General features: G+C 38.3%; 1 protein-coding gene across 1 annotated transcript; it reads left to right on the top strand.

Annotated features, from left to right (window-relative positions):
- The first annotated feature begins 591 nt into the window (after positions 1 to 591).
- usp53b (ubiquitin specific peptidase 53b) lies at positions 592 to 27,404 on the top strand. The gene is made up of 17 exons (XM_042485895.1): positions 592 to 948; positions 3,277 to 3,473; positions 3,865 to 4,025; positions 6,644 to 6,736; positions 6,906 to 7,040; positions 9,117 to 9,230; positions 9,470 to 9,552; positions 10,577 to 10,685; positions 12,761 to 12,907; positions 13,548 to 13,697; positions 13,792 to 13,960; positions 18,172 to 18,294; positions 18,422 to 19,148; positions 21,403 to 21,464; positions 23,009 to 23,087; positions 24,396 to 25,240; positions 25,960 to 27,404. Exons 2-17 carry the CDS (start codon positions 3,380 to 3,382, stop codon positions 26,034 to 26,036), a joined length of 3,168 nt encoding a protein of 1,055 aa, XP_042341829.1. The 5' UTR covers positions 592 to 948; positions 3,277 to 3,379; the 3' UTR covers positions 26,037 to 27,404.
- The last annotated feature ends 224 nt before the right edge of the window (positions 27,405 to 27,628 follow it).

Here is a 27,628-nt window from a genome sequence, read left to right on the forward strand (position 1 = left end):
GACTGTGGCTTGAATACATCATCAGTCGTCTGTCTGTACTATAAACCTGCTCAGCTCTGCAGGCTTTCCCCGTCCTGGCCCTCCATCTGCCCTAATTTTTGTGATTGCATGTCCTGTTTACTGCAGAGTCTCAGATTTGGCAGATATGGTAGATTTAGAATATTATTACTGTCTGATAAAAAAAAAAAAAAGCCTAACATTGCAGGTTATTTGCACCAGTGTTGCAAAAAGCCTCATAAGAAAAACGATGACAGCAGGATAACTTCTTTATTCAGTGTCTGACAATTGTGGCATATTTAATTCTATTTTTTTTTCATGTAAAATGCAAATATAAAACTGCATTGTCTTCTGTTGTATGACATTTAAGTGAAAGCATTTGCAACAACAAAAAAACAAAAAAACACTCAGGCAGGGTTTAGTCCCCACAGTGCTGCATGATTATGAAACCAGTGCAGTCATGTGATGTCTTCTCTCATCATCATCATGACAAGTTGGAAGTCTGACCTTCCGCCAGCACACAGTTTGCCATGCAGGGCTCGAAGATTGCAATACAGCAGCAGTGCACTTGAGGCTACACTAGGGGCGGAGTTTGACCTCTCAAGTCTCCAAACATCACTAATCCGCGTCGGACATTCACATGCACAGGCCATCACTGGCCCTGTTTGTTCAGAAAAACACAGGGACGAATTTTCACCGAAACAACACTGTCCCGCGCGGCTCCGTGTGGCAGCAAACAGCGGCTCGCGCTGCCGCCTGTGTGCGTGTCGGAGGGACTTTGGTAATGCTGCACTATGACAGATAGTGCGTTACATGCGTCTGGACATATCTGCAGTGTTTTCTAGCCTGTTTGGTTTGGAGGATTCGGAGAAGTGTTGGGATTTTGCGCGGTGACAGCTGGACCGCCCTGCGCCTTCATTGGAGGCAATCAAGTATCCGCTTCCCTTTAAGGTGAGTCGGCAGAGCGCTTGTTTTGTCAATGCCTGAATGCAAGTTGCCGCATATTTATGTAGCTGACCGGGCGCTGTTCCCGTATACAGTTCACCGTGAGGCTGGTGCAGCGCTGGCAGCGTGTTTCCTGCTGTGGGAGCGCGCTCAACCAAGCTTTAGGGTGTTTTTTTTTTAAACGCAGGAAATCTCAGGATGAGCATAAAATCCCGTTCAGTAGAAATGTCCTCTTCATGAACCCGACTACAAAGATGGGCGCTTATGTCAGACCGTATAGGCCTATACGGACATCACATGTTGTCAGAGAGGCTGGTGCAGAAACACATGTGGGCACTGATACCAAATGAAGGCTTGAAAGATGAATTTAGATAAAGAAAATATTGACGTATTTAGAAAATACACCATTTAATGGCTTGTATACAGTTTTTTTTACGTATAAATTGCAGGTACTTCCACGTGTAAGGCTAAAATAAAATAAAACACAAGATATGCGTGTAAAAGTTTGACATCCAGTTGAAAAATTACAATTTTGTCTTCTATCATTATTTATAATACAGCTTCACGCCTCCTTTGTGTGCACATACCACGTGTAAACAAACCAGAGCAGCGAAGATAAATAAAAAAATAAATAAAATAATGTAGCTATTGTTTCATGTGGGACCTTGTTGCACATGTCAGTGTGTTTAAAACAAGGTTTCCATTGTGTGTTTTGATATATTGGTTGAGGTGTGAGCTTTCTGTTAACATTTGTGTTAAAGATTTGTAATGTTACTGAGTTTCAAATATGACAGCATGCCTTTTAATGCTGACTATTGTGTAGCTATATATCACCATGGCACTATATCAAATTCATAAGAAAATACATTCCTGCAGAGAAAAGCCAAATTATACACTATCTTTGCTACCACTTCAGGTTTTGTTTGAAAATAAAAATGATAAAGGTATGTAAAATAAGATAATGCAATAATGTTTATTGTTTTTTTGCCCATTTAAATATTATTCTGTATTTTTTTCTGTTTCTCTTGGATTTTAATTGGTTTATTTTTTTTCTCTGTAAACAGTGTATCAGCGATAAAGCTACAGAAGAGTCGAGTACAAATAAAAACAGATCTAAAGGTATCTAATCAACCATAAGCAAGGCAGTGTTATTCTATGCAAAAATGTCCCCCTCAATATACTGGTAAAAAAATTCTATGACAGACAACCACACGCTGCTGTCCAAAATAAATATTTCCAGTTGTAATCATAAACTAAACATAATCATAAATACACTTAACATATTGCCAGTATTCTTCCTGCGGGTTCTAGTATTTGGCTACAGTGTACTGCAGTTCTGTGTGTTGTCATATCATGTTGCTGTGACCCATCAGAAAACAGCTCACAGACATATTCAACTAACGTTAATTTCTTTATTACGTTATATTTGTCAGATAGCCTGTGTGAAGTCTGAGTAAGGTGTCAATCATGTTGCACTGCACGTGTCATTTAAAGACAGTGGTAGCTTTCATCTATTGCATATTTGTGTATTATGGCAGTGCTTGATTATGATAAGCAATGTAATAGAGTAGAAAATTAGTTTTGAAATTTTCTATGAACCCCAACTGTAGATTTGCTCCCCCTAAATGTACACTCCATGGCTACAGCCATGTCTATAAGTCATAAATTAATCAGGTTGTCTTATGTCTATATGCAAGTGCAAAAGTTTTCACAACAGTTAAAATGTTGTCTTGAGTTAGCAGGTGTGGTGGTCACAACGCAGACTGTAGAGATGAATTTTGAATCTCAATACATGGTGTGAGAATTAACTTGGTGTTAAAATGGCTACTATATTCAGCAATTCCTTTCAGGTGTGGAGTAATAAGGAAAAGCTTCATGCTGGACGTGTGTTTGCATGCCTTTTTGTTTGAGCTATGGAAGGGTGTAGGGTTTATTTAAACATTAAGGAGATCACATATGAAATGCGAGTTTTTGGGTCCTCCATAAGAACATTTTGAGCATCAAACACTTAATTTCTTGTCTTCTGATGAATTTTGATACACTAATTTTTGCCTTTCCTACATCAGTTTATGGTGTAAATGTTTTTAATTTTGTCAGAGTAAAACTTAATTTCATTTTTAGTCGGGGGGACAAATGCACATGCTCTAAATATTGAGGGCAACGTGTCTCCTGCATGCCCCTCCAAAATCTACACCTCTGGCATTATGTAGGGAATGGCTCCTGCACTACTTTTTAAGCATTAGTTGGTTTTTCAGCTCTTAAGCCTCGCTAGCTGCTCTGTGGACTTGTGTTAGCACGCTCATGATTTACCTCTCTGTTTCCATCTGTCCTCAGACATTGTCCCATTGCCAGTCAATGTCCAGTAGCACGTGGCTGAGGCTGCCCTGTGGCTGATCCTGACAATGCTTTCCACTAACCGCTCCGGAGGTGCGTGGGGATGAAATGGATGGAGCCCATGGCCAGACCACCGCACCAGCTCCCGCCTCCAAGCATGTCCAGCCGCAGCAAGTCTCCCCCCACCTCTGGAGAAGGTAGAGGACATGATTCATCTGGCGTCCAACCAAATCAGTCATTTGGATTAGTGATGTAATGAAAGCTGTGTCCAAGATGAGCTGAATTTTCATCCAGGGTTGCTTATAATGCCTCCAGAGTGCCATGCAATAATAATCACATTTTGAATCATTAGTGTAAGAGTGTAGGAGAATCTTAACATGTATGTTTACTATGTTTTAAATGGATAATTATTTTTTAAGTGATTTTGTATACAGTAAAATTTTAAGGTTATATGTGAGTTTTAAATAGATTTAAAGGTGCAAAGACACAGACAAACGACAAACATCCTCTTATCTGCTTTATGATAAATGAAACACCACACAGAAAATACATGTCAAAATCTGTTTGTTTTTTTTTTCTTTTAATCAGTTGCAGGCTCTAACTCCATGGCATGGGTGAAGATGTTCAAAAAACCCGGAGGTGGCCTGAAGAAATCCTACCAGCCTGGTAGCATGCTGTCTCTAGCGCTCACTAAAGGCCTGCTGAATGAGCCCGGGCAAAATAGCTGCTTCCTAAACAGCGCTGTTCAGGTGAAGATTTTCTTCTAGCTCTAAATTACTGAAAACATACTTGAATTAAAGGCAGATGCTATTAGCACCTGGGTGTCTGTAGCCAACAATGCTATCTGCACTTTGGGTTTATGTATGTGGCTATTTACACCCAGGTGTAAATATTTTGTCCTAGTAATATAGAAATATGACTTAAACATGAACCAAGTTAGTCAACTGTTCTGCTTAAACTTATATACACAGAGTGCATTCAGCAGCTTTCTTTTTGTCATTCAATTTTTTATTCATTTTAACAATATTCAAATATACTAACTTGAAGAGTTTTATGAAAATACAAATTATTTAGATAGAAAAGCATCCTCAATCAGAAAAAAAAGGGAAAAAAGAAAATAAAATCAAACCAGATTAGACAAACTAAACAAGAAAACAACAACAACCACACAAAAAAAACCCCCCAACTTAACAGGAAGCCATACAGAACCCACCCTGGCACCACGATCCCTCTTCAACATACATATACATACACAATACAGTATACACATCCACACATTAACATCTCATCACCTAGTACCCTCCACCACCTCTAAAGTGTTACTCCTATAATGTTAACCACAATGATTTTCCATGTTTGACTAGTTTTGCTTGGGGCATTATTCACTCTGGCTGTCATACTTTCAAATGCAGCAGTCTCTGTCATGAGTTTAAGCCACTTGTAAACTCCAGCCTGTGTGGGCTCTTCCAGTTAGGCAGGATGAACCAGACTACTATAATAAAACCCGTTACTGTCAACCCAAACTCTTAGTGGTACAAGAGATTTGTCTCCTAATAGATGTAGTTGTGTGCATTCTGGTAAAGGTTGTTTGAGCCACCTGTGACAGTACATTTTTCTCAGATCTAAACAGACACGCCATACATTCCCATTACTTTACTCCACTGAAATAATACCAAAAACTGTCTCAGTGTCCAAACAAAGAAAACAACTAATTCTCCTTATGGTATCTCTGAACTCTTGTCTTAGAAACTTAGTTTAAACACTACACTGTACAGGGTTCCCACGGTAATGAAATTCCTGGAAAAGTTACGGAATTAGAAAAACAGTTTTCCAGGCCTGGACATAAAATTAACTGAATACCTTGGAAAAGTTTCAAATTTACATAGTTTCAGCCTACAACACTTATGACATTACATAAGACACGTTCTTGTTAACCAATTAAAAATCTGTGCGGCGTGACCTGAATCATCACTAGAATCATGTGATATGCAAAGACCAGCCCGCCTTGTGTCATCACTAAGGCCATTAAATACTTACAAGTTAATAACCTGTAAGCAACTTTAACTACTTTAACTACTTAAAGTCATGGAACTTGGGATAAAAATTATGGGGAAGGTATGGGAAAATTAAAAAAATTCATTGGTAAAAACATGTGGGAACCTTGACAATAAAGCTGAATAAAGCATTTTTTGACCACTAGAGAGCAGAAGTATACCCCAAACAAACACAGCAAGTTTCTTCAATCTCATTTGTTTTGCAAACATTTAAGGAATTATTATTCTAGCATTAGTTTTCAGTACAAACAGCAATATAGGTAGAATCCTTTTTTTTCTACTGGCCAGCATTCATTATGTTTTTTAAAAATAATTTGGTCTGTCAACTCCTGAATAAAATATCTTTCTACAGCTTCATATTTTTTTATTTTATTTTATTTTATTTTTTTACAATTTTTATTGGCAATATCTCAACGGCGTGTGTGAGCTGGATGTGTTTTTTATGCGTGGGTAGGTGAGAGATGCTGGGACTCAGCCACATGGACCAGAAAACCAAAATAATGAGATGAAAATGGCCAAAAGCTGAGAAAAGCTGCAGAGTTGAGCGTTAACTTTCAGTGGGTATGGCCACACTATCAACTCTTTTATCGTACACACAGGCATGTCATTCAGATTGATTGTATAAAAATGTAGTTTGTAAAGACTCTAACACACCAAGCCTTCTGTTGGCCTTCGCACAACGTTGGTGAGCATCTGTTGCCCAAACTTTTGCGGTGTGCCCCACACTGTCAGCACTATCTGAAGAAAGGTGGGCGCCACTGGAGCCTGTGGAACCCCTAGGTGATTGAAAAAGCTCTGATTGGCAGTTCTGCTCAGCGCACAAGTAGAGAAACAGAAGTGAGCAAAGTAAGCAAACAACTAAAGTCAACAGGACGTAAGATAAAAACAAACCTTTTATAATAGGTAAGATGATTTTTTTAACCATTGAGCTCTTAAACTGAAATGGTTTGTAACTATTTGTGTTATTGATCGCTGGCACACAATAATTCAAATATTCAAATGTGCTATCTGGCTAACTAGTGTCTTAAAATTGTGCTGTTAAGTCTTACAATTTTCCTTTTTGAATGAGAAATACAGACTACTGCTACTTGCAGGTATGGAGAGTTTTTTCCTTTCATGCCGACGCAAACATACATACTAGTTGGCCGTTAGCTGTAGCCTTTGTGGTGTGTTCAAGTGCAACTTGTGATGCTGGGTGTATAAAGGGAGTGCAACAGTCGGCCCTCGTCGCCGCTGGTTCGTTTTTTGTCTTATCAGAGATTTTTCTCTTTAATTTGAGCTTATGATTTTTTGCTGTTGTTAAACCTTCACAGGTGCTTTGGCAGCTGGACATCTTCAGGAGAAGTTTGAGGCAGCTCTCAGGTCACTTTTGTCTCGGTGATGCCTGCATTTTCTGTGCTTTAAAGGTTTGTATATTTTAACACTTTTACATACAAAGCATGGTTGCATACATGTTAAATTGGTGATAAAACAAATACTTGATACATTTTGTTGTTATAGTAACTATGTATAAAGTGAAAAGTGGTCATGATTTATGATTTGGTGAGCAGGTAATCATTGTTTTCTTTTTTGCAGAGTATCTTCAGCCAGTTCCAGCAGAGCAGAGAGCGCGTGCTGCCCTCCGACAGCCTGCGTAATGCCCTCGCTGAAACTTTTAAAGATGAGCAGCGCTTCCAGCTTGGCCTGATGGATGATGCTGCTGAGTGCTTTGTACGTTGATACTGTGCCTTTTAGCTTTTAATCAAAGTAACATCTAGTAGAAGACCTTTCCACAGTGCATTAAATAATGTTTTGGTACTTCCTCCTCTGTGACACTGTAGGTAAGAAGAAGCAGAGGCCACTGACAAAATGCTGCGGCCCTGTATAATCACAGGGTTTATCTGCTGTGTGTTAATAATGCTGGCCTCTTGCTATTTAGCATATGTAAAGGGTAAACTGCATTTTTTAACCTGGATCCTATTTTCCCAGGTTTTTATGTCTAAGTGACAAATGTGGACAACATTTATTTTTATTTTCTCCAGTATTGACAGAGAAGGCTGCAGCCGCACAACACACTGTGACCAGATATGTCTCTTTACCTTTGACCTTGTCTTACTGTTATTGTGTCTAACGCCCGGAACACACTGCCTGTGTGAGCAGTGCGTGATCGTCACTGAACCTGTTTTTCTGTGCCGTGTTGACAAGTTAGAGCAGCTACACTGCCTGTGTGAGCAGCACTGGTAAGGCACGTCTTAGCTGCTTCTCAGCCGGGACATCTAGAGAAACGGTGGTTCCCTGTGTCACGCACAGCTGTCAGCAGAAATAGACAGTGATAATGCTGTTTTCATAATTATATTGACTCTATGCCACTGTTTATTACAGTTTCAATGTCTTTATCTGTCACAGATATGAAGAAATACAAATACATCTGTTTTACTCAAACTAATAGTAATAATATAAAAAATATATGATAATCCTCTGACAATGTCCCTGTTGACAGAATCCCATCAGTTGTTGACACAAGAAATTTTATTGTGCAGGGCCGTGTTGTTGAAAATGCAAGAGCTTGCACGAAATGAGTGGCATCTGTGCTGTGGAAATACAGTGCTCATAGCAGCAGGCAGCCCTGCAGCAACCACACTGCCACTGTCAACACAGTGAGCGTGCAACATGCTGCAGTTTCAGTGAGGTTGCCATCACTCACTATTCACGCATGCAGTGCATTCCAGGCATTTTTTTCTTGCAGTTATCCTGTCATGCTTTTGTGTGTAGCATTATGCCAGGTCAACATAATAACTAATAATTTAACCTCTAGTCTGTCTGCAGCATATATCTTTACTCTTGGAACAGCAGAATTTTCTCTCCTCTTTGACCGGCAGTAGTCATCCCAGTCCAAACAGTCGCCACAGACCTGATGGTCTGCAGGCGCAGTGTATGGACAGGAGAGTTAGGATTCATTTGTAGCACAACTAGCCACAACTTCAGCATGTCCATATCCAGTAATCTATGAAAGCTTACAACAAGTTACATCTTGTGAGATTTCAGAACGAGATTTCCTCCTGAGTGAGACTTAGACACAACAACAAACAGACTTGATCAGTCAAAGGTAAAAGGACACCTCAGCCACTTATAATAACAATATGAGACTGTCTGTGGCAAAAATAACCCCTTTTAAAGTACGCACATAAATGCCATACATGTTTCCACTGCAGGCGTTGTATGGCTGCCAGCTGCAGCCTTCTTTCTCAGTACTCGACCAATTTAAAAAATTGTTGTTCACATCAGTCACTCAAAAACAACAACAATAAAAGAAAATAGGATCCAGGTTGAAAAATGTTCTTCAAGCCCTGTCACGGTTGTTCAATCAATAACTCTGTATAAACTGAAAATTTGTCATGAATTAATTTACATGGTGAAGTTTTCCTTTTGGCTGAGCTGTGTGTTTGATCTTTGTCATTTTGGTGCCTAAATCATCTAAAAATCCTTTATTTGTATAGTTGTTTATGTTAAGAAAATGGTGTATGGTTGTATATTTCAACAAGTATACACTATGTATGTATGGGGGGTGGTGGAGACCTCAGTAGAAAATTCTGACTTCACATCACAAGCTATGAAAAAAAAACATATATTCACAACCAGTTTGAATCCAAATCTAATAGACAAAGATATTTTAAGTGTTTCTCATTGTTTGACTGGTTTGACCAGTTAATATATAGTTTGTAAGGAAATCCTGTGCAACAGTGCTAAATGTGTGTTTGCATGCGTTAAATTCTGGCACTGAATCTGCCCTTATTTCTTATATATTAGGAGAACATCCTGGAGAGAATTCATTTACACATAGTTTCAGACACTGCGACTGATGCTTGTTCATCCAAATCCTGCATCACCCATCAGAAGTTTGCAATGATGCTTTATGAGCAGGTAGGATTTTTTTCAATACTGTTTTGTCATTTTATCTGCTAAAAAACAAGATTTGAGGAATGTGCATTCGTGTGAAGAACATGGGGATAATTAGTAAGTTCAATAACAATAAATAAATACTCCCACAGCTGCTTTCACTAGAGAGTTGATGTTAATGTCTGGTCATAGGAATATGCACTTTTACTAAAGTTGAACATGACATGTAATCTGTAAAATTACGTACAGTTTTTCTCTTGCAGTTTGTGTGTCGCTGCTGTGGTGCATCTTCGGACCCACACCCCTTCACAGAATTCGTACATTACGTCTCAACCACTGCTTTATGGTGAGTACTTGATTTACTGCCATGGCTTTAAAAAAAGGGATACAAAAATCAGGCCAGAGTGTTAATCCTGATTTAAATGTCAAAGTATTAAATAAGGTTACTAGGAAATTATTTGATTGCAATTTTAAGCATCTTAGATCAATCTCCTTCCTGTCCTTTTGCAGCCACCTTAAACACAGTGATTATTATTATCAATAAATTTACCCATTATTTTCCTCGAAGGCTGACGAATAATTAATTGGCAAATGATTGTTTTGTTTAATTTAATTTTCTTTTTTGTTATTAAGTTGAAATATGAAGCTGCTTTTTTCTTTTTGACGCAGTTCCTGCTCAGCTCACTTTCTGCATTCTCACTTGAGTTCTCTTAAAGTAAGGGGTAAATAAATAATATGATAGAAATGATAATATTATCACAGTACCATCTAAAACTGTTTTTTTTTTTTTTTTTTTTTTTGGCTTAACTTTAGGCCACAGAAGCTGAGATGGACCACATTATACTAGACGCAGCAGATGCCTCCCTTTGTCTGTGAATCGGTGCAGCAGTACTAAGATGAAGACTAAAGTAGTCATCAGTCCAAGCAGAGCTGACAAAACATAACTCCTGTTGGGGGGGCAAATTGAGGAGATTACTTTATAATTTCCCAAACACTCTATTTTACACCTCTACACGTTTACAAAGTAACTGGATTTTTGTTTTAATCTGCACCGTAGAAGCCTTTTTAATGACTTAAAACTCTATTTGTGTGTGGAAAAGAGGCCAAAACGCTTCAAAAGTATCTGTGCACATGTAGACTAGTTGAATCAGCACCTCTCTGTCAGGCTCAACAAAAGTGTACATTATGATTACCCTTAATGTAGGATTTCTGGCAGATCTGTTGTATTGTATTGTATTTGATTGTAAATGTGAACTTAATAAAGTGTCCACAGAGCACTCGTCCCAGTTTAAACTATTTCGTATTAATTACTAGAATGCAGTTTCTGTCTTTTACTGTCTTCTATTGATACAGTCTGTTTTTATGTACAGCCAACAGGTTGATCGCATGTTGGGGAAGAACGAGCGGCTGAGGTCAGACATGTTTGGAGAATTGCTGCAGGCAGCAAATAACACTGGTGGTGACCTCCGAAGCTGCCCGGTATGTCATTTATCATCATTTTTTATTTTAATGTGATATTTTTCTCGATAAATCGGACATCTTTACAAAGTCATGGCTCAATTTCTTTCCCCATTCTGCTCTTTTGTCAAAACATGAAATTCAAACAGTAACTAAAGTAAATGCTAATTCGATACAGGCAGACATTAATTAATAATTTAGCTGTTCAGCTGAGCAGTTAGCATGTTACTGTAACACGCACATAGGGATGATTCTTGCAGCTATGCAGAGTCGTGCAGAGTACACTCTGTGCTTTCTGCTGTGACTCTGCACTTGAAGCGGCCGGAAGGAGACGGTGCCAGACTAGTGTTAGGATATAAATAGCAGTAAGGGGGTATATCCACTGTTTTTCTCTCATCTGTATTTGCTACCACTGTCTTCCTCCTCAGTGCGGATCAGTTGGGTGATGATGAGTGCTCTGTTTCCTAAACCCTTTATTCTTATGGAAAATATGAGCTCCAGCACTGACATCATGATACTGATACACGCCGTCTGGCTCTTTTTCCGTCTTTGCAGTAATCCTTTTTATGACATTTTGAAGTGATAAGTCACAACTTTTATGTCAGTGTTGTCTACTGTGTGTGTGTGTGTGTGAGAGAGAGAGAGAGAGAGAGAGAGAGACAGATAAAGTCTCAACCCTCTACTCTGACATTTGGAGAAATGTGCTCATTTACTTATTGCTGAAATTTAAACAAAGATCAATTTCACTTTTACTCGTGGCACATTTTAGATTTTATCTTGTGTCTGGTTGGCTGCTTTTTGTCTTATTAGTTTTAACTCTGTATGTTTGATTTATTATTCAGTTTGTGTGTGAAGCACTTTGGTTCTTGCTGGTTTCTGCCTTTTGATTTTATTCTTGTGTCCTTGTTTTTATTGTTCGTTGTGTGTTAACTTTATTAATAATGTTATTATCAGTATCTTGTTAGAAACAGACTTATCACAGACACATCCAAGAGTGTGCAGAGTGTGTTATGAGTTACAAAAGCTGTCATTTTTGACTTAATTGGGCCATGCTGTTGTTTGTCAGGTAACAAAAATAGAAATACTCAAACTAGCTGCTCATTATAATGTCTCATTTTGTATTACTACCGATTTTAGATATAGACACAGAGTTTGTATGTAAAACTGACTTTGGATTTTTGTAACATTGGTTAGCTGTCTCCCCCTGCTTCTTGTCTTTGTGCTAAGCTACATGTTGGCCAAATACAGTGAACCGTCTCTGTCCTGAACACACGTTGATATTGACATTGAAATCCTCATTTTGTTTTCCAAACTGTATATACAGTCCCTTTAAAGAAACTGCTCTGGAAAAGTTCTTAGATGACTACATTGCAAAGTCAGGACTTAATGTTTTTATTGTAAGTACATTAATATTATTATGGACCCTCATATGTTTTTATGGCTCTGTGGCTGGGGCATTATGTTTTCAGGTTGTCCGTCCCATTCTCATAAACTAGGTATTTCAATGATGCCTTGAGGGAGTTTCTTCAAATTTGGCACAAATGCCCACTTGGACTCAAAGATCAACTGATAAGATTATGGGATTTTGGTGGTCAAAGGTCATAGCTCACTGCGACCTCTCAAAACATGTTTCTGTCCATAACTCAAGAATACATACACTAATTTTGACAAAATTTCACACAAATGGCTAATAGAATAAAATAACAAGTTATGACATTTTATATCCAAAAGGTCAAAGGCCAACTTTACTGTGACATCATAATGTTCCGCAAAAACATTTTTCTGTCCATTATTCAACGTCATAATTCAGGAACAGAGGGGGAGACATTTGGCCATGCTGACTTGGTGACACCTGATTTAGGTATCTGTCTTAAATCTGTGGTGACTGTTTAGATCTTCTGTGCTGCCGGGTTGAAGATGTGTGTGACGCACCCATGTTTTAGAATATGTTGCTTCTTTGCAGCAACATTTGAAGCATAGTTTTCTATAATGGCTACAAAGAGTCTTGACAGACATGGAAACTGTAACTGCAACTTGAGAGGTTCACAGAAGCATACAACTGCAAGGCGTTAATTCTAGTTCTTCATATTTTGCAGAGTGACTGTGGTCAAAGTATTAAGATCCGCCGTGTTCTCATGAACTGTCCAGAGATTGTCACCATTGGATTTGTATGGGATGCCGAGCAGTCCGACCTCACAGACGATGTCATTCGGTCACTTGGCCCACGTTTGAACTTATGCGGGGTAAGAGCGGAAGAAGCTGAAAGATAATGAGTTATCTTGTAACTTTATCGTGTTTGTGACTATGACCTGTTATATTTATATATATTTTTGATGTCAAATAAATCAAATAGCGACTTCATCAGATTATGACAAGAAATAGATAGATAGATAGAAAGATTATGGCCGTTTATTCACAGCTAACCACACATAAAATAAAAGCACATCTGTAATTATCCACAGGAAAAATAAAAACTCTTAAAAATACAAATAATACATTCTAAAAAAAAGAAAACACTATTCTAAAAACATGTCCAATAATAATAAATACTATGTAGTGTATAACATTTCTGTGTATAAAAGTGAAGTAATTAAAAACAATGGTTATTTAAGTGTATTAAAAAGTCTAATGGCTAAAAGTCTAATTAAATACATTATGTATGGATGCTTTTGTCAATTTTGCACCAATGTACGAAATTACTGTCCCCACAGCTGTCACAGTTGTGTTGTCCATAAACATAGAAATGAGGCAGATCAGTGTGCTGTAATCTAAAAAAATGACTTTAGCAGGTTATTGAAAACAGTTTTGATATATTATAGGATTTAGCATTTACCAAACAGCAGAAAGCAGAGATCAAACCTGTCTTAATTTGCTCTTTTTCAGCTTTTCAACCGTGTCACAGATGAAAACGCCAAACGGAGTGAGCTTCATCTGGTGGGAATGATCTGTTTTTCAAGTAAACATTACTCTGCCTTTGCCTATCACACCAAATCTTCAAAATGGATGTTTTTCGATGATGCGACTGTAAAGGAGGTGAGGAACTCTGTCTTTTTGATCCATGTTCAGATATCTCCTACCTGTTCCCGTGTGTTATATGCTCTTATATCACACTTCGCTTTTGCTCCAGATTGGGTCCAAATGGAAAGACGTGGCCTCTAAATGTATCAGGGGACATTTCCAGCCACTTCTTTTATTTTACACCAACCCTGAGGGATCTCCTGTGACTAATGAAGATGCACCAAGACAAACCACTATGTGTCCTCGGTACAAAGCCCAAATAAATGGGGATGTGTCAGGTAAGATAATTCTCCAGTTATCAGCACACCTGACCCTCTTACTTCCGACAGGCCTCCAAATGTGGAGACATTTTTTAAACATAAATACAGTTTCAAATCATTTCTTAGACTCAGTCTTCAAAAAACCTTTTACTTTTTGTCAGACATTGTGACGTATAAGTACAGCTGTTCTTTTACAAATAACTTTGAACAATAGCAATGTTAAAACAGCAGTCAACGCAAACATCGATTATCCTATTTAGACCTCAGCCAGTTGCCAAAAAAAGTCTAGAAACAATGTTAATTTTCATTTAGAACAGTGATAAGATAAAATAAGTGTCAACCTGAGCATCCTGGTATGCACTGGAACATTAATTTCCTTGATTCCTACTAAGCTGTTTACATGTCAAATGAAAATGAATAGTCCACTAATATTAGCATCAACATGCAACAATGCACACTCTGATAAATGTGCCCTAACATGTCATTTATCACATCAAAATAGGGAGAAGTGAAACTGTGTGAACAAAGCTTCTCTCTTTCATTCCTTCAACCGCCTCCTTGAAAAGGTCGGCAATTTTATGTTTTTACATATACAAAAACCTTCCGTAATGTTTAATAGTAGGTGTGTTTCTCCTTGTGACCAGAAATGAGGGCTTTTCTTTGGCCATGCATTTCTACACAATCCTTGCAAACTGTTGATGCACAGAGCTGACTTTAAACAGGCAAGAACCCGTGTTTCGCAAACTGCGTTAAAAACCCCAGTTAAGACGCATATTCCAAGTGAGCCTTATACATGCCCAAATAATGCTCCTAAAACCCGTCTAACGTCACCATATCCTACATGTCTTAATCTGGAAATGCTTCATTCAAGCCTTGTTTGTTTGTTTGTTTTTTCTTTTTATCTTAACTAATTTTCAGGTTATTTTCTTGTACTTTTTTGCTAATTTCTAGCAAATTTTGGGTGATTTCTTCTTTCATTGCTCATTGCATTCTTCCCATGTTCTGTTTGCAAGAAGTCAAGCCAATTTGCTCAGATTTCAAGGGGTTTATACAACTGTACACATATTCACAAATGTTTTTCATAAAGGTGCATGTGTCTTTTATTTATTTCAAAATTCTGAAGTGACTTTGTTTTTACAGCTGTATATATTATAGGTTATAGTGTTAATATAACTGAACTTTCACTGAGCTATAAACAGTAAGCTATTTTTTTTCATAACGGGTTAGTTGCTTCCAGACAGCCTTGTAATTATAGTGTATTTAATACTGACGAGTAAGATCATGATAGGGATCATCATAGGTGATCAATTTCAATTTGCCTAATAATTTCATTCCCATAAATCCTAATCTATGAGAGCATCCAAACAATTTTTATGAAAATATCACTAAGTAAAATGAAAAGTCAAACAATGTCAGTAGCTATGAGAATAATGACTTCACATATTACAGTTATGGTTTGCATCAGGGATTGAGAGAGTGCTGTTAAACCGCGGGCAGAAAGATTGTCCTGCCCTGTGTGCTGGCTTGAACTTGACATGAGGATGATGACTCTGTTGCACGCAGATTACCACCCACGCCTCCCTCCCTAATCCCTGCTTCTGTGGCCAAGCGCACTCCTACTCCACGGTTCTCACTCCTCCCTTAGACATTTCCGATGTTTGCCTCCCTCTTTTAATTTATCTGCTTGGAGTTTTTTTTGTGGATTTTTTTGGCAATGATGCCTTGCCTGTTTAGATGGATTGTTTTGCTTTAGTATGGTGCCCCGACACTTTGACTGGCATGGGACTGGATTATTGTTTTTATGAACATAAGCGTAAGTGGTTGATTTTTTGATTTGCTTCAGAGTGAGATATGGTGTAGCTTTTTTTAATTAGTATTATATTCATTATTTATTGTCATCTTTGTTAAATTAGTTAAAGTTGCGGTTTACGAAAGTGTTGTTTTTTTGCCTTGTAGTAGGAGTTCATCTTGTCTACTCTAACTAACACTTTAACTATCAATAAACAAACCTCGGCAGTGTTATAGTCTGTGTATTAAAAAGCCTGTGAGTCTTTGTATAATTTGAGGCAACATGATGAAGTGTGTACTGGTTAATTACTCTGCAGCTGTGGAAAGTGTACCCCATCTAAATCTTGTATCCGCTTTTAGTGAAACTACTTAAATGTCAGCATTAGGCAACATGAACAAATCTGGACATCCGTAATACTCCAGCTTACTCACTGCTGTTACTCACCACAGTTATAACATCCGGCAGCCGTGCACATGCACACAGAGTTTTTTTTTTTATTACGTCATGTTTCACAAAGGCCACTCATTAGACTGTTGCTATCTTTGGGTTAACTTCACAAAAAATATGGAGGATTTTCTTCATGTAGAGTACTAACTGACTAAAAACACAAAGATAGGGAGGAAACAACATGCAGAAAAGAGAAGTTGAGCAGTAAATGTGAGAGACAGTGTAGCTGAATTTGCTGATTTAGAGGCAGATGTTCACAGTATCTGTTGTTTGTCAGAATGACCTGCTTGTTACAGAGGCAAAGAAACACCACAGGGTTGGCAAATGTTGCAGCAATAGCGTATTTTAACATTGCTAATGATGCACTGGCATCTGTTCTTTGTGAGAGCTTTTTGTTTTTTTCGTCTCTTGCCTTGTTTGCAGCAAAGATGCAAGGTGAGAGTGTCACATAGCTGAATTGAAATTTGTGCTGAATGAGTCACAATGACCCGGCTGGGTTCCTGACCATCTCCTGTAAGCTAAATACCTCCAGCTCACAACACAGTGTGAATTTGTTAATTGCTTAACCTAGCACAAGATGCAGCATTATCACATATGGTCTAACACTTCTAGTAAACCTTATATGTTGAAGAAAAGCATGGTGTACCTGTTGAAATTTACTTACATAAATGGTTGTGTCTAGCCCTAATTAAATGTTCCCCATGATGCTTTATGTCGGTATAGGGGTATGGAGAGTGGAACAGTTATTAACAATTCGCTATTGACATCAGTAGTCAGAAAAGGTTACCTAAAGGTCCAGTGTGTTGGATTTAGGGGCATCCAATGGCAGAAATGGTGTATAATATTCATAACTGTGTTTTTTTAGTTTTTAGTTTATACAAAAATAAGAGTTGTTTTGTTTTTATTACCTTAGAAAGAGATGTTTATATTCACAACATGAGTGGGTCCTCTTTGTTTTCCATGTTGTTCTACAGTAGCCCAGAAAGGACATATCAAACACTGGCTCTATATAGGGCCATCTGTATTTTTTCATTGTCACATTTTTGCATCAGCCACCTTAGTTCTCCTATAAGCTTGGCACACGGGAGAAGTTTCAGTTCTGCAACCTCACCAATAGATGCCACAAAATCCAACACACTAGATCTTTAAGAGACACAGTATAAATGACAAGTTAAAGGTAAACTTTGTTTACACATTTCCCCATGTTTTTGTTCTAAGTGACCAATAGAGACAATTTTTGAAATTGGCCCAGTATTGAGAGAAACCACAGCAGTGAAACAGGCTGCAATATAATTCCTACCAGCAATTGTGCATCGTTAATTTCCGTCAATTGAAATTGCTTGTTTTAGCCACTGACAGGCTCAGGTTGCTATTTTAAGTGTTTGCAACATTACAAAGAAGATCCTACAGAGAAATTAAATGTTTTCCATTTTCTTTTGCTTGACTGTAAATTATTGTGACTAGTCTCACTTTAGAAGAAGTCTTAGTCTGAAATCTCGTGAGAGGTGAGTCGTTGCAAGGAAACAACTGTGGAAATGTTAATGAGAGTCGAAGAGTTTTTGTTTGAGAAAACAAAGCATTATTGAGTGCTAGATTTTGGCTGATTTTTTAGCCGATTTTGACAATGTGGAAAAGTCCACAAGACTTCTCCTTGAGTGAGACTTGGTTACACAAAGGTAAGAAAAAACATTTAACTTCTCTGTAGGGTCTTTGCTTTAATGTTGTCAGACACTTAAAATAACAATTTGAGTCTGTAGATAGCAAAAACAAGCACTTTAGCGAACACAAACTGAGTATGCACAACTGCCCATAGGCATTACATTGCTGCTTATTTTGCAGTATCTTTCAATATTGGATCAGTGTCAAAGATTATTGTCTCCATTTAGACACAAAAACATAGTGAAAGGGTCCAGGTCAAAAAATACCAAATTTCCCTTTAAATAAACACCCACAAGCAACCACTCATCTGCCATTCCAATGTTTTTCTCCTCAGTGAAACATCCCATTGGCAGTCCTAACAAATTCCAGGAACCTTTCATGGAGAATTTGCAGAGACCAAGTGAGACATCAAAAAAAGACAGAGGGCATCGGAAAACGGACCCATCACAACACAAAGGTAGAGCATTGTTTCTGTATCACAGGAAACACTGATAATATAGAGACAAAAGCAAAGACAAAGCCAGTGTAGATAACTACTGAATGTCAGAGCATGTTGATCAGTGATTCATGTCATCTCTCTGTAGACATGGCACATGCAAGATCCTCATCTCCTCCAGAGAATGGAACGAGGCCCTCTGCGGACCAAAAATTGAAAAGCTATCCACGCACTGAGAAATCATCAAACCACTTAAGCAGAGGATCTCACGAGCCACGTGGACAGTCTTTCAGTACGCAGGGTGGTGGGCACAGCCGGAGGATCAACACTTCCCCAAGTCACCATGATCAGGATACCAGTCAGGAGCAGTGGGAAAAAGGTGGAGGCGAAGGAAGCCGCAATAAACCGAAGTCCACTTGGAGACCCATTCGGGAGGTGTTAAATGTGGACACTGTGCTGAACGAACTGGAGCAACGCCGACAGCAGCAACATGACAGCCCGCGGCACAGTAAGCCTTCAGCCCAGGAAAGAGTGCATGCCGAACAAAGCAGAGACCGCGAGCGGGAATATGTACGAGCCAGGGAGGATCGGAAGCAGAAGTGTTTAATGACCATTTATGAGGACGAGCAGCGGCATGAGACTGAGAGCCACAGCTCTGTAGAGTCAGAGAGCAGGGCTAACCCACAGAGGGGCAGCAGACTTAAAGGTGGGCCCAAGACGCTGCTGCGCAGTGACACCTGGACCATCCAAAGGACAGAGTCTGGCTATGAGAGCAGCGATAGACTCAGCAGTGGCTCCACCAATCCTGACTCCCCCGGCGTTGATTGCTTTGTTGTTAAAGACCAGAGATCAACACCAGAGGCACAGCTGCAGAGGTAAGATACAACAGACTTTTGTTCAATGGAACTACCAATGTAGTAACAGTCTTCTTTGAAGGATAGGTTCACAATTTTTCAAGTCTGTGTCAATCCATAGTCAGGTGTCCATATGAACATTGAACTGGGTTTGCTTTCTTTAAGCATTCTTCCAGTTTATAAGTCCATTAAAGACACATATCACTGCTGGTGAGATGGTTTTTTCACCAAAAACTAAGTTGTCTGTGCAGTAGAAAGAGGCAAATACTTTTGAAAACAGAGCGAAAGGGCTGTGGTATCACTTTGATCAGGAGGTAGGAAAACCTACAACTACCAGAATGCATTGCAACACATTGGACAAGTAAATGGCCGAGCTGGTGGACGACATAAAGCAACATTTGAAAACAATGTGGTGGCTGGCTTGTAACAAACAATCTTGCGGTAACAGAATATAGGTTCACATTTGATCAGCACTGCTTAGTTTTACAATTTGATCTTAATTTTCACAATGCAGGAAAAATTCTGTTCAACAGCCAAACAGTGCACTTAAATGTTGTTCTAAAAACCTTTTAGGTGAGAAAAATGCATATTTAAGCAGGCCTACTAAAATAAGGTACAAATGATAAATGAATACAATTCAAAGTTCGAACAACAGCCAAAAATCTGCCCAATGGTGGTGTAACTTTAAAGACTTACTAAGCTTCATATTACCTTCTTTGGGCTACATATTTGCACAAAATGCAAAACGCTGACTGGATTTTTTTTCCCCATCACGTACATAGATCGCACATAAGGAAGGAGATCTTCTAATGGCCAGTGATTGATGGAAGCACAATCTGTTTCAGAGGGCTGACTATTGTTTTAAGAAGGACTTGAAAAATTATGAATATTTCCTTTAACAGCCTAAAATTAGGGAGAAACCATTTAATGTAAATCCTGTTGGTTCATAAGGTTTATATTAGTGTAATTGTTGGTCTTAAATGCTATCCTATAAATAACCTTTCTTGTTTAGTAATTAGTCATTGACTCCATCCCACATGGAAGTAATTAAGTTGTTTTAATGTGATTAATAATAATCACAGACAGACCACAAACTGTTTAACCACATCTCAGTTTACTTATTTCAGTACATTTTTCCACCAGTTTGCTATTCTGAGATACATGATGAGTGATGACGTTACTGTTTATGCATCATCACTAGAATACTTTTGATTTCCGTGGAAACTAGGCTAACTCTGGACTCCAAAAGGACACACTGCTTGTTCCCATGTCATTACCTTTAAAATAACTTGTACTATATATAATATCAGTGCATCAGGAAGAAAGCTGAGCAAGAAAGCACTTGTTTCAGTTACTTGTTTAAACATTTTGGGGTAGAGAAAGAATATTAGAGGCGTTATTGTTAATTAAGTTGGAATTTATCATTGGTTACTTACTCGCAGCTGTACTGGTAAAATGCTTCACTCATCTGCATTTTCTTGAGATTATGCACTTAATATGATTGTAAGATGAAATGGTACCGGAACCTGCAGATTATTTTGGGTTAGTTATCACAATTAAATCTCTAAATTTAATTTTAGATTTACTGGGGGTTTTCAGAGGCCGCATTGTCTCTGAATAAAACTAAATCAGCACTAGCCAATATATGAAGCTAAACACAAGGCCTTTTAACGTTACAAAGTACAAATCAAATAAAACATATCAAGACTTGGGGGCTATCAGTGTATTACATTATACCAGGGTGTTTAGAAATCCCGTCAGAAGCATCAAAAATACAGATGCTCCTCTCTCTAATAAACTGATAAAAAGATGCTGTATTAAGGAGATGTATTGCAGTGCACAGCTTATTCCACCAGAGGTCGCTATCTACAGGTGGAACAGTTATATCGGCTGGTTGTAATACTGACGGTGGCAGGTTGAAAAGTTGCCAAGCTAAGACCTTGTCATAGATGCTACAATGACATTGTTTTTCTTTTATAAAAACATTGTCATACTGTATACACTGATGAAAATGTCAGGAAGGTATGAAAAATAGCCTAATTCTGAATCCAGTTGGACCCGAACAGACATTGAATTTGAAAGGCCTTTGTTTCTGTCATTCTGCCAGTGTTGTCTGAAGGTGCCTTGCATTATTTGGTGCTTCCAAAAATAACAACAAAAAGTTTCTTTGTTTGTGGCTGTGCTTCACCATTTTTTTCAAAATACTAGTTGACTAATCTTGAAAATAGGATTGATTGAAAATGTGCTTAGAATATTTTTTGTTATTTATTTTCAGTGTGCTCCACCAAAAAGGAGGCGATGCCAAATCAAGTATAATGTCCTCGCCATCACACAATGGTAAGCCAAAAGATTTTAATTGCTTCTTTTTGAGTGTTTGCACTGTAATCTGTTAGTAAATGTCATCTGACACAGTGTCTGGCAATGTGTTAATCAATAATTGGAAACTATTTCACATAAAGTCAACTTTAAAACCAAAAACCCAGTATTTTTTCTCTGTAAAAAATAACCAAATGTAATTATGTTTAAAAGTTATGCATAATTAAGCGCATAAAAGAACATGTCAGGGTCTATTATATCAAATCTAATCTGCAATACTCAAAATAAGAAATAGTCTTTTACTATATATACAGATTTGTAAATACAAGATTTACACAGCAGTTTTCTGTCACAGCAAAATTTGTTGAGCATATATACACACCCCACATAATTCAGTGTCAAAGAGTCAAAAGGTTATTTCGTTCTTTATCTTTATTTGTGTTAGTATAACAGATGAAGTGTGAGCTGATAATGTGAGAGTAATTGAAGACTGATATTTGAGCTTGGACTGGCTTCTTTAACCTCTTAACCCAGTCAGCCCTGCACAGGCACTAATCTGATGATAATCCCACAAAGCTCATTCAGATAGCACAGCTGGACGTGGCTGCTGGCATTGTCATAAATATCTCTCTGTTTCATGCCGTACTTTGAGCGTGCTGCACTTGATACTTTATCGAGCATGTGCATCTAGAGCCAGTGCTTCCAACAGGCCACTGAAGCTTTTATCCTTGCATGGGCCTCTCCAGGGCAACGGCAAAGAAAAAAAAAATGACACATCTATTTTTAAAGGGAAGGAATTCAGCACCACACTGCCTGTCGCTGCGCTGGTGCACGGAGGGAGCGCGCTGACTTGTTCATCCAGCTGTGAGAAAGTCCGGTGTGATTAGCACTCTGCTGCTGCCACCTTGTGTCCTCTGAGAGGACAACAGTTTCACAGTTGGATGTGTAGATGATTTTGTCTCTGCTTGGTCTCTACTTTTGATTAATTTTTCGTTATTGTAAGTGTGTGTGAGTATAGTTCATAATTGGGAAAGAAGATTAGGTGAATAAAAGTGTTTAAGCTCTTATATTAATCTCTGAATTCTGAGAAAAATAAATCTGAATTATGAGATTAAAGTCGAAAATCTGCGCTTTAGCTGAGTTCTGGTTTAATTCTCAGGATCCTATATTCAGTCTAAATTCTAGGAAAACAATGCATTAATCTCAGCTCTTAAATGTTTTGGTTTTGTTTTTTTGTTTTTTTGCACAAGCCAAATGTCTTCCTGTTTTTTTAAGCTGAATTTCTTCTCATTTTGTATTCTTGATATTTTTATCTTCTGACAGAGTTTAGAAGTTCTAATTTTGTTGTGATAAATTTAACTCTAAAGCGTAGGAAAGGTCAGAAGATAAAAATACATTACCTTTTGCACTAATTACAGTGTGTAAATAGCTACCTTCCACGAGAGAACAGACCGTTCCAGAGGAAAACTGCTATACAGCTTTGTGTGTTTTGTTTTATTTTTTATAATTTATTCTTTTCTATTTCTGTCACTTTGTTTTGATCAGCTTTGTGTTTTATTTTATAGGTAAACATCAACCCAAACCTCAGGGAAAGAACCATGACCAAGTTTTACATTCACATCTAAAGTGCAGTCCAAGTGCGAGGTAGTGCCCTTTATTATGAAATATATGTGTCTTGCTGGGGATGGGAATCAAAAATTGGTCCAGTCCTTCGGGAATCATATATCTCAGAGCTGATCAATTCCGTTTACGCTGTAAATCTCATGAGTTGATTTTACTTAAAATAATCTTGGAAACCGATTTCCTTAAAAAAGGAGAGTAAATATAACTATAAATCTTAATTTGTGTTTACTTTAAATCTAATTGTTAAATTTACTCAAAGCATAGCTGTATTTACTTAATTTTGTAACAATGTAGCAACTTGGAAATGACAAGTGAAATTACCTTCTTTCTAAGTGTGAGCAACTTCAGTAAACTGGTTCTGTTCTGATTTTTAAACATGTTTTAGAAAATACAAATATGATATGATATGATATGATATGATATGATATGATATGATATGACAAATTTGCAACCAGCGGGATAAAGATATATAACACAGTAAACTTGGTTTACTGAAGCTCCTAAAACTTCATTTTTATCATTTCTAAGTCATTCTTAAGTTGCAACAACTTCACAAAACCTAATAAATGAAGACTAACAGCTATATTTACATACATTTTTTAATCCTATCAGCTTTGTAGATTTTTTAAAGTAAAATTAACTTGTCAGATTTCACAGTGTACCAGTGCTGACATGTTTTCCTGACAGCTTGCGTTACAAAACAGTAACCTCAAACTTTTATGTCTTTGCTGCTTGAAATTTGCAATAAGAGGGAGTCACAGAGAAGAAGAAGAAATGGCCCAAAGTGTGGCTTCATTTCACAATGAAAGGTGACAACAGTGCTGCTTGTAATATCTGTAGAATTATCATTTCAAGTAAGGATGGAAATGTCAGCAATATGCTGCAACTTTTCTTGAGGAAATATGGGCTTGAATTTCAGGATCACCATGTATTTCACACTCTGTGCACAAGTGCCACTACTTTCCAAATAAGCAGCACATCTGTTACAGAGGGTAAATATTCTGTTGCAACAACATTAGCACCATGCTGGGTCACATGCATGCCTTTTATTCTACTCCGTTTCTGTACCATGATCAGACTCAGACATGCTGGAGTTCCCAGATGCTGGAGACCTGCATAGGCTTACTTTTATTCTACACAGAAAATTCATCAGGAATCAAAAAGAGAATCATTAAAGAATCAGACTTTAAGTAGAATCTGTAACAGCAATGGAATCAATCAAATTTTTTCAATTCCCATCCCTATAACTTGCTCTGATAAGTACTTTTAAGGCCTCTTAATTGGATTTACATTATGTTAAATTCTTATTTCCTTCATTCTCTTCTGTAGACGGAAATCAAAGTACACTTCCAGTACTTCCAGAAAAGCAGCGTCCTCAGAGAGGGACTCCACTGGTTCAGATAACAGGCCAAGCGAGCAGCAGGAGCTGACAAACTGTAGAGGGCACACTGGAGAAAGTACAGCCCTGAGGCACATTACAAAAACCAGCAGCTCCGAGTGGAACAGCTCCGACGATCTTGCTCTCTCTGAGCCCGAGGACAGAGAAAGCGCTTACCGCTCCAGCAACAGTGAGGCCATCGCCTCCGAATCCCAGTGTCCCCACATGACCCTGCCATACCACCCTCCCAGCAATGTGACTGCAGAACCCCTCCAACTCCAACTGAACAATCAGCGTCAGCTTGGCACGACAGGGTCACCTCACCTTCGATCCACCCAGCGGACCTCTCCTCACCAGGGCGAAACAAGCCACGCAGTTTTTCGTCCAAGGATGCTTCAAGAACCATTTCCATCGAGTCCTCGTCTTTCGTCCACATCCTTCGCTAGTCCTCACAGGAGGCCTGACATGTCAGGCCTCAGAACCTTCTCAGATGCAAGCTCCAAGTCGGGCTCCGACCCTGAGAGGAGCACCCCATCATCGTGTGAAAGTGAGGAAAGACTGACTGGATGCAGAGTGGAACAGGCAGCGCCGGCTCAAGAGGTTTCTCTAACAACATACTTCACCGTGGATAACTGTATGACGGAAACATACCGTCTCAAGTACCACAACCAGAGGCCTCTTGTCCTCTCTGCCACGGTGCCGCGGACAGTAGTTGTGGCTGAACGCAGAGATACCAGCCACACACTCCCCACTGACACATACTCACAAGACGTGCCAAAAGCCAGACCTGAAACAAGTAAGCCTCTCTAATATGCAAACCCAAATGATACTATGGAGGCCCTAAAGGGACATGGGGGAGAAAAAAAAATAGATGGTAGAAAAAAAATTGAAGGTGATGGGAAAAAACAAAATGTTGAAAAAAAATGATGGTGGAAAAAAATGTAATCGTAAAAAAAAAAAGAAATAGATGGCGGAAAAAAAATAAATGTTGATGCTGAAAAAAACATATGGTAAAAATCATCTATTTCTATCTATCTATCATCTATTTTTTCTCCACCATCTACTTTTTCCACCATCAAAACATTTTTTCCATCTTTTTTTTTCTCCACCATGTCCCTTTAGGAGCTCTGGCAGATACTGTATATACTGTGAGATTTAATACATATATTCAACTGCAGCAGCTGTAGCAGCTACACATTTAATATCTGGTTGTTTCAGGCCTTTAAGGACAATTTTGCAAATAAATCTTGATTATTTCTGTATCAATATAATGAAGTATATTGAGGTTAATCCTGTCTGGTCATTTCATTTGGTTATTTTTCACGACAACTTCACCATATTTATTAAAATCACACTATAAACTGACATATATATGATGGAAGGTTTTATCTATATTACTCACCCCTACCTGATACTTTCTCATTTATTTCCTTTGTTGTAGTGTAAATGTACACACAAGGTGTATCATAAAACATAATTTATTTAAATGAGATTATTCTTTTTTTTTCTTTACAGGCCATAATAGCAATAAACCCACTGCAAAATGGAACCCAGTGACAGCCAAAGGACTGGATGAACGTGGTTTTTTATGAGTGTTACTTGGTAAGGTTTGTTTACATGGATGGGAAGAGGTCGGTAGAGTTCTAACTGGATGCCAAAGAGTTTACAGAATGGAAATATGTGCTGAAACTGAGTGGAATTTATTTATGCAAGCTTGTCACATAAGTAAAACCTATTTCTAAATGCTGTTGCGTATCGTCTGACAGATTATCAACTATCACGTACACTCTGCTGTCTTCCATTGTCCCGCAGTATTGCTGCAGGAAGATTTTGTTTCAACCAAAATCTTGACTGCTTTCAGTTTGCACAAAGGGTTCTTGAGTCTTTATTATTCTTTTTGAACACCTTATGTCAGATGTTTATTTTTTATATTTGTGCAATAGTTCTGCAAAAGTGTTGCAGATTTTAAGATATATTGGAGAGATTATGGTGTGAGCCACAGAATGTTCAGAAAGTTATGTTGCAGACACTTTATCAGATTATGATGTCATTCTACACAAAATAAAACCTACAGGTCGAAGGTTTGCATCATCAGCAGCAGGTTTTAGGTAGATTTGCACCTGTCAAAAGAGTTACATCTGAGCAGCTTACCGACTTTATGCACATCGAAGGCTTTGGGTCACCAGGGAACAGACATTGCAACACTTACATATATTCAGTTACTGATTTGTTTAAAGTGTTATCATTTATCAGCTATTTTACAACATCTATGTGTTAATGAATGACTGAGGGCTGCCCCGTACCAGTCAACTTCTTTGGCTGTAAAAATCTGTGGCAAAGATTCTTCTTCTCTGAGGGATGTAGGTCCTCCAAATGGGATTTCAGTCAGACAACACATGTTTAATGTGTTTATTTCAGTAGCAGAACAGTTAGAGTTTGGTGTCCAGACTCCAGCCTCATGACTACCCGCAGATATTTTTACATGAGATATTGGGGAGTGACAATTACGTATTTTCCCCACTTGCCGGTGCCTGCAGGTGGATGCTGGGGTGGAGGTGGGATTAAAAGAGCAGGCAGCAATACTGACTTAGGGCAGCAGCGACACTGACAAGGCAGAGAGAGTTTTGTAGAGGACATATGGAGAGCAATGTGCGACGTGTGTGTATGAATCAGTGCAGCTCAAGTTGACTGACTAAACTAGCTCGCAGGTCCATTTTTGTATGATTGTGTTCAGTTTCTGATAGAGGTGGGGCCAAGTCCCAAGTCAAATCTCAAGTCCTTAACTTGGAGTTTCAAGTCTCAAACAAGTCATAATGAGAGTTACAATGTATTACATTTAGAATTAGAATTCTTGTGAATGCTATATCTTAACGGCTTGAGGTAATTTCTTCAGACTTGACACAAATATTCATTTGGACTCAGTGATGAGCTGATTAGATTTTGGTGGTCATAGGTCAAAGGTCAGGGTCCCTGTAACTTTGTCTGTCTCATTCTTGTGAACGCAATATCTCAAGAAAACCATGAGGGACTTTTTTCCAAATTTGCACAAACGTTCAAGTAGTCTCAAGGCTGAGCTGATTAGATTTTGGTGGTCAAAGGTCAAGATCCCTGTGGCCTTGCATCCATTTCATTTTTGTGAGTGCAATATCTGAAGATGGCCTCAAGGCAGTTTCCTCAAATCTGG

Source organism: Plectropomus leopardus, chromosome 4, assembly GCF_008729295.1.
Source record: "Plectropomus leopardus isolate mb chromosome 4, YSFRI_Pleo_2.0, whole genome shotgun sequence".
Lineage (NCBI taxonomy): Eukaryota > Metazoa > Chordata > Actinopteri > Perciformes > Serranidae > Plectropomus > Plectropomus leopardus.

Bases quoted from the DNA above. Each gene is read 5' to 3' on its own strand.
- usp53b (XM_042485895.1), top strand. From the start codon at position 3,380: ATGAAATGGATGGAGCCCATGGCCAGACCACCGCACCAGCTCCCGCCT. The intron at 4,026-6,643 runs GTGAAGATTTTC...AAACCTTCACAG, and splicing joins TCCTAAACAGCGCTGTTCAG to GTGCTTTGGCAGCTGGACAT. The intron at 19,149-21,402 runs GTAAGATACAAC...ATTTATTTTCAG, and splicing joins CCAGAGGCACAGCTGCAGAG to TGTGCTCCACCAAAAAGGAG.